This window comes from Pogona vitticeps, chromosome 4 (assembly GCF_051106095.1).
Source record: "Pogona vitticeps strain Pit_001003342236 chromosome 4, PviZW2.1, whole genome shotgun sequence".
In the NCBI taxonomy this organism is placed as follows: domain Eukaryota; kingdom Metazoa; phylum Chordata; class Lepidosauria; order Squamata; family Agamidae; genus Pogona; species Pogona vitticeps.
Window position 1 is genome coordinate 181,205,737 of NC_135786.1, and position 18,725 is coordinate 181,224,461.

Consider the following 18,725-nt stretch of genomic DNA (forward strand, 5'->3'; position numbering starts at 1 on the left):
TCTCTGGGATGGCAGCTGCTCTCCCTCTTCATCCCTATCTCCTATAGCAAGACAATAGTAATTAAATTAATGAAGACTTTACTAAACGTTCATTGTAATTGTCTCCTTATATTTCAGAGAGCTACCAAAATTGTTTGGGCTTGAGGACATTCAAGGCTAGTGATGCTGGTGGTGGGTGCTAACTGCCTATCTTTGAAAATAATTGTCTTCTATCCTATTTTTCTTTTCTATTGGACATTTTCCAAATTATTTTCTGACATTTGAATAAATTATTATTATTCTCTCCAACAGAACTGAAAAGTTTTAAAGGTTGGGTTCAGGATTTATTGTCATCAAAAGCAGAACAATTTGACTCCAGAGACAGGAAGAAAAAGACACTACAAGCACTACAGAAACTAAGTTTACAGATGTTGTACATAGAGCCAGGCCCACCAATATCGGCTGTTGTGCAGCCCTGATTTGTTTCAAGAGGCAAGTGCCAGGTATTCATACAAGTCAGTTCCAGAAAAAAAATCAGCTTTGGAGCAGGGTTTGGTATGCTATTCATTATGTGCAAGAAAAGTATTCTCAGGTCTGTTACGGATTGTAATCTAATGACACAGTTTCCCAGAAAGATAATGTAACGGCTGTCTCACCACAGGCTTGATGAGACACCCATAACATCTTTCGGAGATCACTCAAGTCATAGAGTTACCATAAATTGGAAGTAGCCTAACAGCATATAACAACAATGAAATGGCTGAAATCCTCTTTGTGGCTGTTGGCAGCATAAGCCTTCTGCAATACAGATGCACAAACAGGAGATTTTTCATAAAGAAAACATTCCTGACCCTCCCGCTTTCCAGCCCAAGGATCCCGAGGACTGTATGGAATCCCTTCCAGTGTCAGAAAGTTGTTGGGAGCCGTGGGGTGGGATGGAGGAGCCTTCAATTTCTGAAAATCACTGGCACAGGTATAATCATCATGGTGAGAGTAATTTTTGGAAATTAAAAACTCTGCCCCATTCTGTGGATACACAGTGTGCAGTCGTGAATACAGTGATGGACTAGGATTCGAAAGACCTGACTTTGACTCTTTGCTTGGCCACATAAACTCACTGGGGTGGGTAAAACCATCCTTAAATATCTCACTTTCCTTGGGAACTGACATACAACAACCATTGGTTTTCCCATGCTGAAAGAGATTCCATGGGAGTCTCAGGATGGGAAAGAATCAGAAAGGTTTTTATCTCCGAAAAATCACAGTGTCTGATGGCATCATCAGCCTTACATAGTTTAGCTGCATGAACAGGATTTCAGCCAACACATAGCCTAAATAAGATATGACCATAGGGAAGTGATAACTTAGTTCCGTGCTTTCTGGCTATTGTAAGATTACTATGAGAAGAAACAAGTTAACAATACTCATAGTGTGCAACTCTGTAATTATTAACCAAATTTATTAATTGAATTTAATGCCTCTCATGTACTATGCTTTATAATAATTAGAATTGTCAGCTTAATAAATTTTCATTCAATTTATTGTGTTATATTTCAGGAACTAATTGCTCTACTAACTAGTTAAAATAATTATTATATTGCATCAGAAGTTACGTTTTAATATTTTTCAAAGTTAGTATTTAATATCCTTCCCTAACATGTCTTCGTTATTATTATTATTATTATTCTGCAATAAGACACAGGCACACAAATATACATACAAGGAGTGGAGGGGGGAGGGAGAAGGAGAGAAGCACAGCTTCCCAAGAAGCAGGATGGCTCTTTTTCTGGGCTTTCGCTGGTACTTTGCATGTGTGCAGAAAGACCAAGATTTGGTCACTGAGAGCCAAGGAGCATCAAAGCTTTTCTAATCAGGCAAGCAGGCAGTGACACAAATGAGAGGGTGAGCTGGTTCCTGCTGCTTCAGACAAGAGTGTACAGTAATACAAGATTCCTACTCTCTTCAAGCAGAATGTGATCTGAAGTGGGATTAAAATATACCGTATTTTCCATGTATAAGATGCCCCATGTATAAGACACCCCCACTTTTCTAATCCAAAAGTAAGAAATCAAAGTGGGGCATAGCAAGTGTAGGGGGAAAAGGATAAAAGCGCTGCAGGATCACTTGGATCCCTGCTTTCTTCTCCATTTGTTTTTGTTCTCTCCTCAGCTTACTTCCGTGTATAAGACGACCCTCAATTTTTAGTCTAAAGATTTTAGACAAAAGTATAGTCTTATACATGGAAAATATGGTATTTACTATGGGTCAAAAATCAGTCTGGTGGCCACCTGAGGGGAAGGGATGGAGGGAGCTGAGAGAGTCAATACGGAGGGATCTAGGAGCTTCCTGGCTGCAGGAGAAGTGTTGGAGTTTTGACCCCTTGCGGAGTGGCACAACTGTACCACTGGTCCACATTCATGTTAATTTAATGTTTGCTAGGGGCACCAATTAGCATTTTTAAATATTTGATTACTGTAAGTAATAACAGAATGATGATTCCATTTTATGCTGAAGTACATAAGAAAACATAAACAGGACAATAAACACATATATTTATGACTAATAATTTTTTAAAAAACCCTTTGTGCTGGCACTGTGGTTATTCGTGGTTTCAAAATCTGCAGTAGAAGTAATCTATACTACAAAAAGGAAGAATGGAATTATCCATATAGTTAAACACCTCGCTGTGTTGCTATAGCACATTAAACAGTGATATAAACTCCCTATTTTATGAAATAGACTAAATTTCACTCAGTTATTTAGGCAAATGGCACTACATTAAGTGTCTTTCTGTCATGAAATAGAAAACTTTTGCATGCAAACACAAAGTTACTTGAAAGAGTCAATATATCAAAGATAAAGACTAGGAGAAAGATCCAGCAAAGAATGGAAGAATCGGGAGGCAGAGGGGAATAGCATTATGTATATGGGAAGGAAAACAGAAGGAAAAGAAATCTTGGAGAACTGCAGTAGAGGAGGAGGAAGATAGAAGCAGAATGTTTGAAGTACAAAAGGACCTTCTTGAGAGACATGAGAGAAAGAATGCTCAAATCCAATCTGAACACTGACATTTTCAGGTTATGGTAATCAGAATTAAAAGAGAATAATCCCATAAGGTTAAGGGTGTCTAGGGTTGCACTTTATACCTAAATATCAAAATACAGTTTTGAGTTGCAGCTGCAAAAAAATATATTAGCAAAAGTCAAAATGTCATTTGAACTTTTATGAACACAAATATAATTGACATATTAACAAAAATAACAGAATATGAGTAATTTAATTAATAGTTCAAGAAAACTATTTTCTTTATTGTAATATTATGGAACACTATCACTATTAATAGACTAATCTCTAAGGAGAGTTTCTACAGCATGTTGCTCAATTTGTATGCAAAATTACAGGATTACCTATTTTCTGTTAGCCCAGTGGTCTGATTGGCTAATTACCCATAAGCACTATGTATACATTATTTTTACCAGCAGGATTTCTACAGTGTACTTGGAATTTTAAAACACTTAACCATATTGAGTTGTTTAAAATAAATTTGAGTTGTTTAAAATAAATATCTGACATAAAGCTATTGTGTAAAATTAAGTTTAAAAACTGATGTCTTAAGTGGACAGACTTTGCACATCCAGAAAAGAAAGAAACAAAAAGTCTTCCTGGAAAAAGGATTTTAACTTCCATTGAGTGAAACCTGTGTAGGCCAACAGAGCTGCTTTCTTGGAAGGCCGTCCTTGTATATTCTGCCCAGCAACGTTTAACACTCAGAAACTTCCTAGAACGCTTAGTATAGGAAATTGAATAGTAACACACCTTCCTATCTCACTGACCTTTGACATCACTTCACTGTGTCCAGAACCTTTCAGTGAGAACTACAAATTAATCCTAACTGTGAAACAAAAAAAAGCAATGGCAGCAACGTTTTTGTATGAGAGGGCAATACTAAATGAAAATGTAATTATACACAAATTATTCTTAATGGCAACATACAATAAAAATGTAATTATATTTGCAAAATGACACTTTGATTAAATCTTAAAATAGTTTGGTCTGCTTCACATTTATGAGTAGCTTTCCAATATTATGGAGCAGCAAGTGTTCTGTCATATTCTACTGTACAAAATAGGTAATACACGTCAAAATCATGCTAGAAGCGTTTTCAACAAAGTTCAAGAGCACTAAATTCAACAAATGTTTAAATGATACTGTACTATCTGTTATGGTAGCAGTGTTGCAGAAGAAATTTTTTAAATCTCACTCCTGTCTGACTGAATCACGTCTGAAAAAGAACAGTGTGATTTTCTGAAGTGTTTAGTCAACTGTGTTTTATTTATTTATTATTTATTTAAAATATTTTTAGACCATCCTTAATTCTTAAAAAGAACTAAAGGCTGTTTTTACAGTACATCTGCAATGCCAAATAAATGAAGTGAACCAATTTTAATTGTGCTACTTAGATAAATGTATCTCTCCCAAAAGCACTATATGAGATTTTTTGTGACAGGATGAGATATAAGAGCTTCTGAAATAATCTGTACAAAGCCTCAATCTCAATAGTGATTCCACACAGGAAGAAAGGCAGAGGCATTCTTTTCAGAAATAACAGTGAACTCATAAGCTCTTACCACTGTGACAAAGGGAAGATTTGGCTGTCACCTATGACAGGAGGTATAGCAGTGCTTTTCATAGTATAGGTAAAATTTAACTAATAACAAAGAAAGGATCATAAAGAAGGAAAAGTTATGAAAATTTTAGGCACTGGAGGGATAATCCTATACCAGATTAGTTTGGGACTGGAGATATGAAGCTCCTTTAGTTCATAGCCATTTTTTTTTAAAGAAATTGAAGATTTGATCCAACCTATGAGTCCCGTCTGGTTCTGTGTGTTACATGGTTAGTCCCTCAGAGATCAAGCTATGAGTACACACATAAATGTGGACTACATAAGCGTCTATTTGTCAGTGTGGTATTTACACAGCCAGTTAGCAGTAATTCAACATTAAGCTTCTGAAAATGTATCTTATGTTGCAACAATACACTGGGAAAAATACACACTGATCAATTGGTTTCTTTGGGTGAATTTGCTTTAGCTGACTAAACAGCTGAGAAAGGGGAGGAAACTGCCAATCAGCACTTGTTTGCAGCTTGTTAAGGTAACTTCTGCTGTAGCTGTCCAGATCTGTGGGAAGCATGCTACAGTAGCTGGTTTAACAAGCTGCAAACAAGTACTGACTGGCAATTTCCTCCTCCCCCTTCCCCATTTAACTGGTCTCTCAAAGCATAACTTTGTTCCAGCATGGGCATCAAGCTTAAAAAAAAACAAATTGGAGACAAGGGGTGCTTGAGAGGAACTTACACTCCTCTTCCCTTTGTCAAGGGAACTCCACATTGAGAAAAATGGGGGAAAGAAAAAGGAAACACAAATGCAATGTTTTTTTTTTGGATCTATATCAACTCTACGTCTCCTTGATCTGGCTCAAGTCACAGAAAAAGTGAAACAGCAAAGCAATAGCTTCTCATTTTCTGTTTCTCTCATCCCCCATTTTTCTGAAAGAAGTTTAAGAACACATCACCCAACACGTTCCTTTCAGTCAGTATTGGGCAATGGCACATGTTTTCCTAGCCACATTGGGTGAAGTAGGAGGAAGTGCACTCTGCACACTCCTCTATTTCTTTTCTGCATTGGTATAAGCAGTTGCACTATCTGAACTGATGCAAATGCATTCATTTTCAAAAATGTAGCAGCCCCAGCAGTGGAGGAAAAAAGTGCAGACTGGAGAGAAAAGATTGGGTTGGATTTGCATCAATTTGTATGCTGCATAATCAATGGAAAATAATACAGATTTGACTGTCCCAACCCCCGAGTAATTTCTGTATTGTCTGTCAATATAGTCACAAACTTAGTTTGGCACGTGATCCTTTGGCCTCAATACAGTGTGGGGCTACAGCACCAGTGTGATAGAATTTCCCTCCTTTCCATTCTTACTTTGCAACCTGCCTGAAAACCCCTCTGGAGAATGCTCAGGGGATTGCAATGGGAAAGGAAGATTGCTCCCTGCTGTTTCTGCAGAATTCTGCTGTCCTGTCAGCAAAAACTGAGGGTTAGATACTGCCCTCTGTCTTCTATTTATTCTGTAGCTCATTTCTAACCCATGAAAATATATGTTATCTTATTTTCATTTTAAAATCCAGTGTTTTTAAAAACATTTTAGACTTCACTAGAAGTAAACAAATATCTAATTTAAGATACATTAAATTCTACGTGATATTTGATTATTTCTGATTACATTTTAAGTCCAAGGTTCTTTCCTCATTAGAAATGATAACATTCACCACTTGTTTACAGTGGATGGCTACCTTTGATTTTCACATGTTAGCGAATCATTATTTCCATCATGTGCCATCACTGGCCAGACTGGCTGGAGCTGATGGAAACTGGTGAGCTACAGATTCCCCAAATTTGATCTACCTCATGGAATCAAACATATCAGCAGCAAATCAGAGCACAGCACTTTTGGGTAAGTCGGTGGACTCAGAAAATAATCAAATACCTATTTTAAAATTGCACCTGCTTATTCTTCTTATGTATTCCACTTCAGTGACTCAACAGTAAAGAGTTTTACAAAAAGATAACCCAGGTGCTTATTGTGTCTGTCTGTATCAATTATTGCAGATCACCTAAAGTCTTCATTAGTAGTAATTTCATTTTATTATAGCTACTGTATAGAAGAAAAGTAGATGGTAATTTTCTAACCTAAATTGCAGGTTTGAATTTATTGCACTTAAAATGTAGTTAGACAGTCTCTTGATACACCATCACATAAAACACTTCTTGTTCTTCATATACCAGTGCCCTAATGAACCAAAATCAGAAGAGGGAAAAAAGCTGACTCCTTGCCCAAAGAAACTCATAAATGAAAGCTAACTTTGGTTCACTTGGACAATACTAAAACAGTGTTTAAAGCTAGATTGGTAGCCTATTGCAAACAGATTATGTTTGCCACTATTTAGTGGCATCCAATTATACTTGCCCATTAAGAAGTGATGTGTTGAATAGAGCTGAAGAACAATATTAGGGCTATTAAATACCAATCTCAATCAATTCTACAGGGCTTTGAACTGATTTCTCAATTGATTTTCTTTTTTATGTAGAGCACAGTGCAAGCAAACACACACACACACACACACACACATACACACACACACACACACACAAAGATGGGCAAAAGCTGGATTTGTATGATTATTAAGATGTTTTAAGAGAAATACCTTGAACATTCAGTTCAGATGTTAAAGTATTATGGTGAGATTTTGAAAAAAAAGAAAGGAGAAGACTGGGTATGTTTTCCAAGAGAACACAAGTATTTCTCTTAGGAGCCTCCAGTGACTTCCTATCTTAACTGTTTGTACCCAGAAACAACAGGAACATAGGAGGCTGCCTTATGCTGATTCAGGTCCTTGGTCCATTTCGCCTATATTGACAACTCTGACTTGAAGAAATTCTTCATAGTTTCACACAGGATTCTTTATCTAGCCCTATCTGGGAGTCCCTGGTGCTCCTGAGAAGTCTCCCATCCAAATACTAACCTGACTTTTCATGCTTACCTTCCAAAACTCAGACCAGATCAGGTGTGTTCAAGATGGTATGACAGGTAAGCAGAGTGGTAGGATGGATGGAAAGGCAGGAGAATGGCAAGGGGTTCTCCTCTCCCAAACCCAATATGCCAAGGAAGGGCAACCTCCAGCCTTCAGACCTAATCTGGCTTGTGTGAGGCCCTCACTTGGCCCATGGCAGTCTCATCCCAAAACCTTCCTCCATCCCCCAAGCACAAGCCACACTGATGGAGTCAGTAGTATGATGGTGGCTGCCATCAGGAAGTTTCCTCTGTATACACACAACACCTATTCACATCAAGTTCCTCCAAAGCCCTACAGATATCTAGCCAGCCTGAGTTTATTGGAAGTCCAAGTTGACCAGCAGTTGCTGCTTCTAGCCTGGGATTAGCTTGTTCAGTGACTCCTTTCCTTCTGGAGCCAATACCAGCCTTGCAAGGTAGTCCAAAACTAGGTAGGATATACAGTACAAGGTAGTGATACAAATGTTTAATCACTGATTTAGGACCACATTGTTCCCCACACATTCTGAAAAAGCACAGCAAAGTGGAGAATTAATTTTTTATTTAAAAGCAGAGAAAAGAAAACCAAATTTCTTCTTGATTAGTAAGCCAATTCCAATAAATATGAAAAGTCCAGCTGCAATAATTATATGCAAAGAATAGGTGAAGAACACCCATCCACTCGCACAAAATAAGAAACTAGGTAACTTCTTCTATATATTTGGAAGACCTAAGAATAGATGTAAACATGTTTTGAGCTCACACAGAGTACAGTTGTCACTGGCATAATAATGTGCTGAAAACTCACGGCATACAGTCCTCCTCCTCTATGCTCTGAGTCTTAAACATTCTTATACTGACTCCCCAAACATGATACTCATTAGCCAATCCCTGTGGGTTTTCCTCAGAACCTTTTAGAAGATAAGCGGTTCTGCACATACCCACTCTTATTTCTCACTGGAATACAGCTCTGTGTTACAACCAATTTACAGTTTCTATTTCAGATGGTTTCAGATTGACCTTAGTTTACTCCCTGTATGTCTTGATAAGCAGATGGCACAAGTTCTTCCTTGCATCAACTTTCCAGGCAACTCCAGAATGGACCCAGTCTGGCTCTTGGCAGTAAATTATAGGTAGGTGCTGTTAGCCATTTCTGTCAGGAATGTCTTCAAAAGTGAAGATCCCACTATTTCTATCTCTGATGGAAATACTTCTGGTTTCCGTTTTCCACCCATCCCCACATGGACAAGAGGGAGAATGAACAAAATTGGCCATGTTGTCAGCAAATGTTTGCAAAAGCTAAGAAAGACACAATTTTGCTACTACTTTCCCTTCTCTAATTTAAAGAAGAAAGTGAGGGACTGAGGACAGGCTCAAAGACAGACCACTGTGGATAGAATCCCACAGGGAGAGGCTAATTTAGGTCCCATCATTTCCCATTCGTCATTCCTGGTTATGTTATGACCTACATTGTTTCTTTCTTTTTGCATTTTTCACAATTCATCCATGATATGATAATATAGCATGTGAGCTAAGAAAACTAAAATTCAACAACAGCAGCTTCCACACTCAATGGTGATGGGCAGAATTTTTAGCATATACATATTAAGTTTATGTGTACTGGTCAATGACCAATCACAAAGCAAAGCACAGTGGAAAGCAAGATACAAAGGTAAGGAAAAGTTACGTTATAACAAATAGAGGTATTTCCCCACTTGAGGGACCACTGCTCCTAAATATGTGCTAAGCGTATTTAATTTGTCCCTGAATAATGGAGCTCTGGATACTATATAAGATTCTGATGTAAAATCAGCAGGAAGAGAAAGAGTCCCAGGCCTGTACAGTAATGTAATATATCATAAAATCCTAAAAAAGTACAATACTTTTCATTTCATCTGGTTTTCACTTTGATTTCTCTTGCCTGAGGCACAGTAGGAAATAATAATCACAGATACATCAAGATGCATGGTAACAAAAAACAGATACGTTGTTTCAGCACATGAGGAAGAAAATCCAACAACCATTTTTCTCTGCACCTCAAGCAATGACAAATATCTATCAGTTTGTTGCCCTATCATTTCATCCCAAATGAGCTGCCTGAAGTAGCTGCCTAACTCTTCTTCATGAGACCTGGCTGGGCAGAGGGTCATCTCAGGATTTTCGACTTCTAGGAGAATTTGAAAGATGGGCTGAGATTCTGGGCTAATCTGAAGAAATCAGGTGCCTAAATCAAGGTATCAGTTGTTCACTATAGCTTAAGTAAAAGCTATAACCTCCCAGAGTGACATTTGTCTCTTAAAGGAGAAAGACAAGGAAAGCATTAATGTTACATGGACTTACCTTGTGTAGCAATGTAGTGGTTTGGTCTGTGATAACCCTGAAACAAAGGGAAATAGGAACTAAAGTGCAGTTTTTCACAACAGGAATGTGTTATTGACATTAATAGTTAATGCTAGATCTTTACCATTTTAATAGCTCCAAATGGAGAAGAAAATGATTGAGAAATCATTTGGAATCACAACTTGCTTGTGACTGTGAAAAGTGCTGTTTTGTTGAACATGTACACTCTGGATTATCTGCTTAAAAAGCAATTCTGTTGTTTGCTCTGCGAAGCATGATAATTTGGACAAATGTTGGATAGACAGTAAATATTAATCAAACTTATGGATCTGGGGATGGGTAATACTGAATACTGACTTTTATTTGAGTGTAGTGAGTAAAAGGGTGTGTATTCCTTGTAAGCAGTTTTCACAGTGGCTTTGCCAAAGATATAGCACATATATAACATGGTAAGTCCACAAAATTATAAGATGTGTTAATTCCAGAGGTGTTTCTAAATAATGAAATATCTTTTCCATTAAGCAAATGAAATTAGTTACAGCTCATAGTCTTTATAAACGTGACAAGATGGTGACAAAAGGAGTATGTACATGTCGTAACAATCCTTTGAGGGACATTTTGGGTCCATTTCTAAGTGGCGATTCACTAAGCAGTTGAACAGAATTTTTCCATACCAACACAAAGAGCCAAAACAACAAACAACAACAGTGTATTGATGTGGAAATACTTGTTTAAGTAGTGGCAAACCAAGAAGGGACAAATGGCCTGCAAAACGTTGATATACATTAAACAATATAATGTGGCTTCAGCATGGAGTTAATAACATACAACCCACCTGTATGACTGAGGAGAAATATAGCATGAATATGAGAAATATAGCATGTAAAAGCTACTGAAGAACAATAAAGGAAAGAATTATGATTTATCTGTAATGCTGCATTCTAAGGAAAAAATTAACATATTGGCTGAAGAATGTGGGAGACTGATTTGGATGAAAAACAATTATTATTGTTTAGATCTGTTGCATCCAAAGTAGCCCCACAGAGATTGACATGAAGACAACTAAACTCTGCTAAGAGAGAAACAATGGAATGAAAAAGCAGCTGTATTCTAAGCACTGGCTAAGTATGTAGCTTAGATTTATATGTGAATTAGCTACTACTTTGATTTCTACAGTTTAAAGCCAGCTAAAGGACATATCATCAATGATGACACTATAAAATAAGAAAGAGAATGTCCTTGTTGTAACTTTCATTAAATTAAAAATCGATTTACTCAATTAATACTTTTAATACAATAAAAAGGGAATACTTAGAATGTACTTTTACTACAGATCAGTGATGGCGAACCTATGGCACAGCTGGTACTCAGAGCCCTTCCTGTGGGCACATGAGTCATACATTGCTGGCTCACTACGCCCCCCCCCTGCAGCCAAACCTCAGGAGGCACTGCAGCCGCTGGTGCTTCAACAGGCAGATCCGTAGCAGCTGGCACTGGTGGCGGATCCGGAGTGGGGTCTCAAGGCACCTCCATGCCCAGGATTCCCCCTTCTGCTGCCACTTCCAGTTCCACCGCCTCCACTTCCGGTTCCGCCGCCAACACCGCACACCACCTGCTGGTTTTGGGTTTTTTTCAGTTTGGGCACATGAGCCCAAAAAGGTTTGCCACCACTGCCATAGTTAATGTAAAAGTATATATACAAAAAGAGGCGTATTTGTTATATAGTGTAGCTAATTAAGATAGAACTAGTGCTTATAATATCAATTAAGATGACTAAGTTAATAAACATTAAGTTTTTTGTGTGAATATGAAAATTACTGAAGTTTCCTTACAGACTTGGGGCTTAAAATGGCATTAACTCTTCCTTGATTTTTAGTTCCACTTTTGATTTCATTCTTTCATTGCCCCTCAAATACTGTCTCTTAAAGAATTTATTCTAATGTAAAACATTAAGTTAACATGATGCAGAATGAACAAAGAAGCAGTCTTCAATAATTAAACAGTGTACATATTTAATGAAATGTCTTGCTTGCATTAGGAGTCCTGGTTAACAGATGGAGACTCTACTTTGAAGGCTGCTTGAAAGTGGAGAGACGGCAAGAGATTGCAAGTCACTGCATTAGGAATTACAGAGTTTTGTCACATTAATATGCAAACAACTCTCCTTTAGAAGGAATTTTGCCAAGCTGTTGACAGAAAATGAAAATAACATTTCTGTAGTCCACATCAGTTTCAGGATAAAAGGTAACCAGATAAAATTACTGGCAGGGCTCTACTCCAGTATAGAAATGACTGGTTTAATTTTCTTTCTAGAAAATCTTTGGTTGTGCCAATGCCAACTTTGGTAGACAAGTGAGGGTCCCCTGATTATGGTTTCTCTTAGCACTTGGCAACTGGCAGACTGAGTGAATAAAATATATGTTCATATAGTCAAGAAACAAACTGTCTTTCATTCATTGACGCTAGTCTAGATTTGTTTTTTTTGGATTAATATACATACGTCAATATAATTTCCATTGATATAGTCAGAGTTCAAGTCCCCTTCAATAGGCTGCAGTCTAACTCGAGAATGATCATCTGAAAAAGAAGACATAAAAACGCATTATACTGTACTCCACTTACTGTTCATCCAATAACAGTTAGCATCAAGTAATACCAACATGCCTGTTACAGGGAATACAATATAACCTGTCCAAGACTCATTATGACCTGATAATACTGTGATTTATAAACACCACAATTATTAGCTCTTAGACATAATCAGGAAAAGACAGAAAGCAACATATTTTAATGAGTAGTTTCCCTGGGAATCAATCTAATTTTCCACATTTTAACTTAAAGAATGTTAATAGAACTTGAGTGAACTACCAGAGTAATGATTATTGGTCTGACATGAGTTTTGAACAGAAGTTACAATTCACTTTCTTTGCAGGTTGCATATTCTGTAAGCAATATAGATCACTGTTATTCTTATCTAGTTCTGTTTTTCTGATCAATTGTAGTGTTAATGGCCAATGGAACGTCTTCATTTAAATGTATAAAATGTATAATATGTATAAAACAGAAAGAAATTGACATAAAATTCTACACCATCACCAATTTATGAAAAGTTGGTGGTGTAGAATTCTACATCAATTTCTTCCTCTTTTATACATTCAGAATTTTGCAACATGTATTACAATGGCCATTGGTTACAAACAATAAAACTGCTGTTTGAAGACCACAGTATTCTTTTCTGCCCCTGACACTCCTGTGCAAGACAATTTGAAAGGCCTTGAATTAGTCAGCTCCTTATGCACTTAATAGATGCTGTCCTGTATATATCAACCAGAAGAATGATTTGTTAGGATATGAAAGAAGGGAAACAGTGCAAAGTTGCATCTCTCTCTCTCTCTCTTTTTGTTACTTGAAATGTCTCTGTCAAGATGTTCTACCTCATTACTGCACAGGAGACTGAAATTCTTTGGCACTCCGTGTAGTGGCTGTTGAATGCCAAGATTGTCTACAAGCCTCATCTCCTCCCATATCAATCTATATTATATGGAGACTGTCCCTGATACTATACAGAATCCTCTGAAGTAGCTACTCATGCCCAGCAATCATATGAGAATCCACTCTGAATGGTAGGGGAGAAGAGCCATATCTCAATGGTGAAGTATGTGTCAGAGTAAAGATTATGTGTTTCAATACTGTATATTGAAAGCTTCCTAATACACTGTTAATATGTTGCTTGGAAAAGTATGAAGATCTAATCACAGCATTCCATCTGGTTTTGGCCATGGTTGTTGTTTCAGAGATATCCATGTGCTTTTCAATATTATTAAATAGCATCTTTCAAACTGCAAAATATATATCATAAATTCCATTTGAATAAAGGAAGACTATACAGCCAAATTAGTTTTCTTGGTTACATCTTCCAAAATTCTGCAGGGGGAAAAAGTCTTAACATTTGTGGTACTCTCCTCCCTTTGGTACATAGCCTCAGTTATTTTGAAAGCAATCCTCTAGAAAAACTAACTGATTCTCACTTGTGTTGGCTCTGTAAGACAAACAGGAATTACAACATGTAAATTGGTTTTAGCTGAAACAAGCATATACGAATGCCAGTGCATTGTGAGAGTAACTTGTCTCCTTTTAGAAAAAATATTACATAGCTACTTCTGAAGAATTCCACATTTTTAACAAGCATTACCTTATTCAAACTAATACCTTCTTTTATGAGTTTTGAACTTTTGATAAATATAGCAAAATATCAAAATAGTCCAAATTCAAGGTTACAGAATGTTCTTATTTTTCAGTGGTCATGAAAATGGAGTATGAACCTTGTTTGGTAAGGAAATACGAGAGGGCCTTCTTAGTGGCTGCTCCCAGGCTTTGGAATGCACTGCCCTGAGAAACTAGATTGGTCCCATCCCTGTTGACCTTCCATCATCAGGCAATGATCTTCCATTTCATGTAGGCTTATAAGCAATAAGTGAAGGTGTAGGTAACATTATTTATTTAGATATTTTAACATGTTTTTAAAAATGTTTTAAAAATTGTTTTTAATCTTACTTTTTGTTTTGTTTTGTTTTACTAATGCCTTTACAATACCCTGTGTGATGTAGTGGATCCAGTCATCAATAGGACTCAGGAGACCTGGGTTCAAAACCCTAATCAGCCATGGAATATTGGTGTGTGTGTACAATAAGGAAAAACACTCCATAAATAACTCATATTGAAAGCCCCATTAGGGTCTCTATAACTCAAGATTCTACTTTCCAACAGAGACAAATTTGTCACTTTCTGAATGGCACGGTTTATCTCTTCATTGATAAAAATGAAATCTGTATCCCCCGCCTCTACTAATTAAGTCAATACTTAAGTAACTACTGGTACATCTTTGGGATTATTCCCCCCATGATGGGTGCTTGCTGCTGGCATTGGTTAATGTTTTCCATCTGTCTTTGTCCTCTCCTTAGATGTCAAAATTTTGTGCAGTAATAGAAATCAATCTGATTCTAAATGGCTTTTAATATTTTATTGTACTATATTTTAATGGGGTATATTATATTGTTTATACCATTTTATATTGTTTTATCTGATGTATGTTGCAATGGCCCGTGTGCCACACAATAAACTTATTTTGCTTGCTTGCTTGCTTGCTCGCTCTATAAGTCAATTCCAACTTGAAGGCATATAAGGCACACACAAGCCCTTGAAATGTTAAATATACTAAATCTCTGCTGAAATTCAACAAACTGAATGTTTATTGGTATCATTGTTTACCAGTTTGTATGGTCAATTAGACCCAGGAAATTAAGGCAGATATCTCAAACATTTTTACTTAGGAGCAAACTTTGCAATGCCCGTAGGAAACTGTTGTGACTGGCTGGTGCATGATGTAATGAAATCACACCCTGTTCTGGTTACATAAAAGGCCATGCTCAACTTTATTTGACTGCCTTTTCCTTTGCTGATGGAAGCAACTGATTTCAAATATGTCTGTACTGGAAGATGGATGTATAACTGTTGCTGTACTTTGGTAACCAAATCCTAGTCATTCTAGCATTGGAATGTACATTAAGGGGATACTCTGGTATCACCTACATTTATATATAAAAAAACACACATTTAAACTGTTTTTGTTATATGCTGTCAAGTTGCTTCCAATCTACAGTCCCCCTATGAATGATGTCTTTCAGAATTTTTTGTCGTTAACAGCCCTACTCAGCTCTTGAAGACTCAAGGCTCTGACTTCCTTTATTCAGTCAATCCATCTATATTTGATCTTCTCCAAATCCCTGAAACTCTTTCTAACATTGTTGTCTTTTTCAGTGAGTCTTGTCTTCTCATGACTCATGATGTGTCTAAAGTATGACTTTCTCAGTTTTGTCATTTTTTGCCTCCTGAGAAACTTCAAACTTGCTGAGATAAAATTAAGTAGTTAATTATAATGTGTGAATGAAGAATTCTTGTTCAAGTTGAACCCTCCCACCCCAACATTTTCCACTGGTCTTGCATAACTAGAAGATACGCTTTAAGTTTAAGTCTGGTTTAAGTTTTTACTCTAGGGCTGCTACTCACACTTTCCTTAATAGTTTTTAGACTCTTTTTCAAGTTCCGTTCCCACAGCTTATTTCATCCTCTTTTTATAAATGATTTATTCAGGCAGATGAAATGACAAAGCTGATTTTCAGCCTGTACTGCTAAACTGAAATTTCTGTAGGGTAAGACTGTTGGATTCTCATGTGTCATTATTTCATTTGGCTTCATCCCCTCCTGCTCAGACAAAGTGATGATGGGTCTATTCTATTCTGCAATTATCTGAATGTGGATTCTCTCTGAACTCATCATTTACTTCATGCGTTTAAGTCAAATCAGCATGAGACAATCAAATTTGCTTGTTACTCTCTGCATGTCAGGCCTCTGAGGTGGAGGAAAGGTGACCAGATATCCAGTATTAAGTATTAATACCATCACCTCCCAAACAGAGGTTTAAATTATTTTTAAGCCCAGCTACTTTAAGGCTGAGACAGTGCTTTGTTCCTCAGGGATGGTACGTGGAACAGCTGTAGTAAAGTATACAGCACCTTTTCTTAAAAAAGCAAAACTCCCACCAATTTGTTTTTTAAAATATCAGAGGGGGGGGTTTAAGATGAAGACACTGATCCAGTCTTCCATTCTTGTTCTCTAACACTTACTTTCTACTTTTCAATCTAAAGAACATTATAACCACAGTCATACAAGCATATGTTGTTATTAAAGAAGAGACCCACATAGACTGTCATCAGTCTGAAAGACAGATGATGCTCACAGGTTCTATTTTGCTCTTGTAAAGCAGCCAGTCTTGCATCTAATTAAGCCTCTTACTATCACTCTCTAATTTTATTGCACAGAATGTTTTTATTCCTGTGATTATTTTATGCTGATGCAGATGTTTTAATTTGTTTCTACTATAACATCTCCTATTTAAATATGTCATCTCAGGTGCCTGGCAGGTGGTGAGTGCAGTCAATGCATTGATTAAATAGACATCATACAAAACACATCCTTTGCTCTATGTGGTTCTTAACCTTTGTTACTCAGATGCTTTTGAACTGCAACTCCCAGAAACCCCAGTCAGGATAGCTGGTGGTGAAGGCTTCTGGGAGTTGCAGTCCAAAACTCCTGAGTAACCCAAGGTTAAGAACCAGTGCTCTATAACATCTCTTTCTATTGCCGTTTATAAAACTATTCTATGGTTGTGGGGCACAACTTGTGGTCAGAGGTTTAAGCAGATTCCTCTCTCTATAACCTTAAAGGAGTCTCTGATCTCAGAATGAGAGAGCTGATATCAAAACTGCACTCCTGTTCTCTCCCCAACACCACAGAGGTTTGTGATTGGCTCCCTCTATAATATCAGAACAGGGAGAAGCCTAAATGAAAAATGAAGCTGCAGTTCTTCACAGAAAGGGAAAAAAGAAGAAAAAATGGATTTTACCAAATTTCCTTGCTGTTGCTAAGAGCCAAGCAGGGCTTTGGATAGACTAAGGGTTCTGTAATAGGAACATTCTGATTATTCCCTTATTCATTGATTATCTAGGGATCACCACTACATTTCTGGCAAACCATCCTCTTATTTTATTCTGCCCTGTCAATCCATTTCACTGGTTCTGGCATTAGAGGCTAGTACTCACTCACTCACTGACTCACTCACTCTATATAACTGAGAATTTTGTCAAATCCATCAAGTCCTTCCTCAATCATCTTTTCTGAACTAAAAAGCTTTTAAAGTCAAATACAGTTTGTAAATTATTATGGATCTGTTCATCTAATATTTTTGACTTCTTTGCCTTCTACTGCTCATTACTAAATCAGCAGAGCAGTAAGTCTCATTCTTAACTTAAAGAAGGGAGGCCAAAGCAATTGGATACCTAGAGGTTGCTGACGCAGCTGAGCCTTAACTAGAACTGAATCATCTGCAGTCTCTTAAGGGGTCAATAAAAGTTAATAGAGGGAAAGGAAACTCACAGGTATTTCCGTGTTACTTTCATTTTTTTTTACATTACTTTATTTAAGCAGTAAGTACAGCAATCTCCTAAAAATATTGTATCCTAGTATGTATGTACACGTATACACACACACACACACACACACACACACACACACACACACACACACACACACACACACACACACAGAGAGAGAGAGAGACAGAGAGACAGAGACAGAGAACACACACAAAGACACATTTTAATTTTATCTGGAGTATCTATCCACAGAAGTTGTTTTAACACAGGAAACTATGTCCTGTACTAAACATGTAGTGTGCAGCTATGTACACCTTCATCTTTACAACAAGCACACTAGGCCTCAATCTCACCAGGGATGAGCATGCGTGGTCCCTTAACTCATTTTATTCTAAAAAATCAGGCAGTTTTGCTTCAGAGAGGATAAATAAATAAAGAGGGGGAAATGGCACTGGCATCAGTGAGTGTTCACACCTTTACAGATTAAATAGGCCTTCTCCAGAGTGATTTACTACGACAGGATTTTGGCCATTGTAACGTTAGCTAATCCTCCCTTTGAACAGTTCAAATTCACACACCTTCTTTTCTTCTTTGATTTGTCCCCACAACCCTGTGAGGTAGGCTGGGCTATGAGATAGTGCCTGGCCTAAGATCACCCATTTAATATCTCTGCTGATTTAGGATTGGAATCTTCTCAATCCTAATGTGACAGTTTATCAACCCTCTATACTGGCTCTCTAACCATATCTCTACTGCTTTGAAGTCTCAAATGCTAAAACATTTATTTCTTTTCTCT

The 18,725-nt window shown here is 37.2% G+C and overlaps 1 protein-coding gene across 17 annotated transcripts in view; it reads right to left on the bottom strand.

Moving 5' to 3' along the window:
* Window positions 1-18,725, bottom strand: part of PTPRM (protein tyrosine phosphatase receptor type M) — a 607,519-nt gene that overhangs the window by 57,506 nt on the left and 531,288 nt on the right. For all 17 annotated transcript variants that reach the window (XM_072999591.2, XM_020793481.3, XM_072999598.2 and 14 more), the window contains 2 exons: window positions 12,439-12,515; window positions 9,939-9,975 (listed from right to left, as the gene is read on the bottom strand). In XM_072999591.2, coding sequence (XP_072855692.1) covers window positions 9,939-9,975; window positions 12,439-12,515 — 114 coding nt within the window. The remainder of the gene's footprint in view (window positions 1-9,938; window positions 9,976-12,438; window positions 12,516-18,725) is intronic.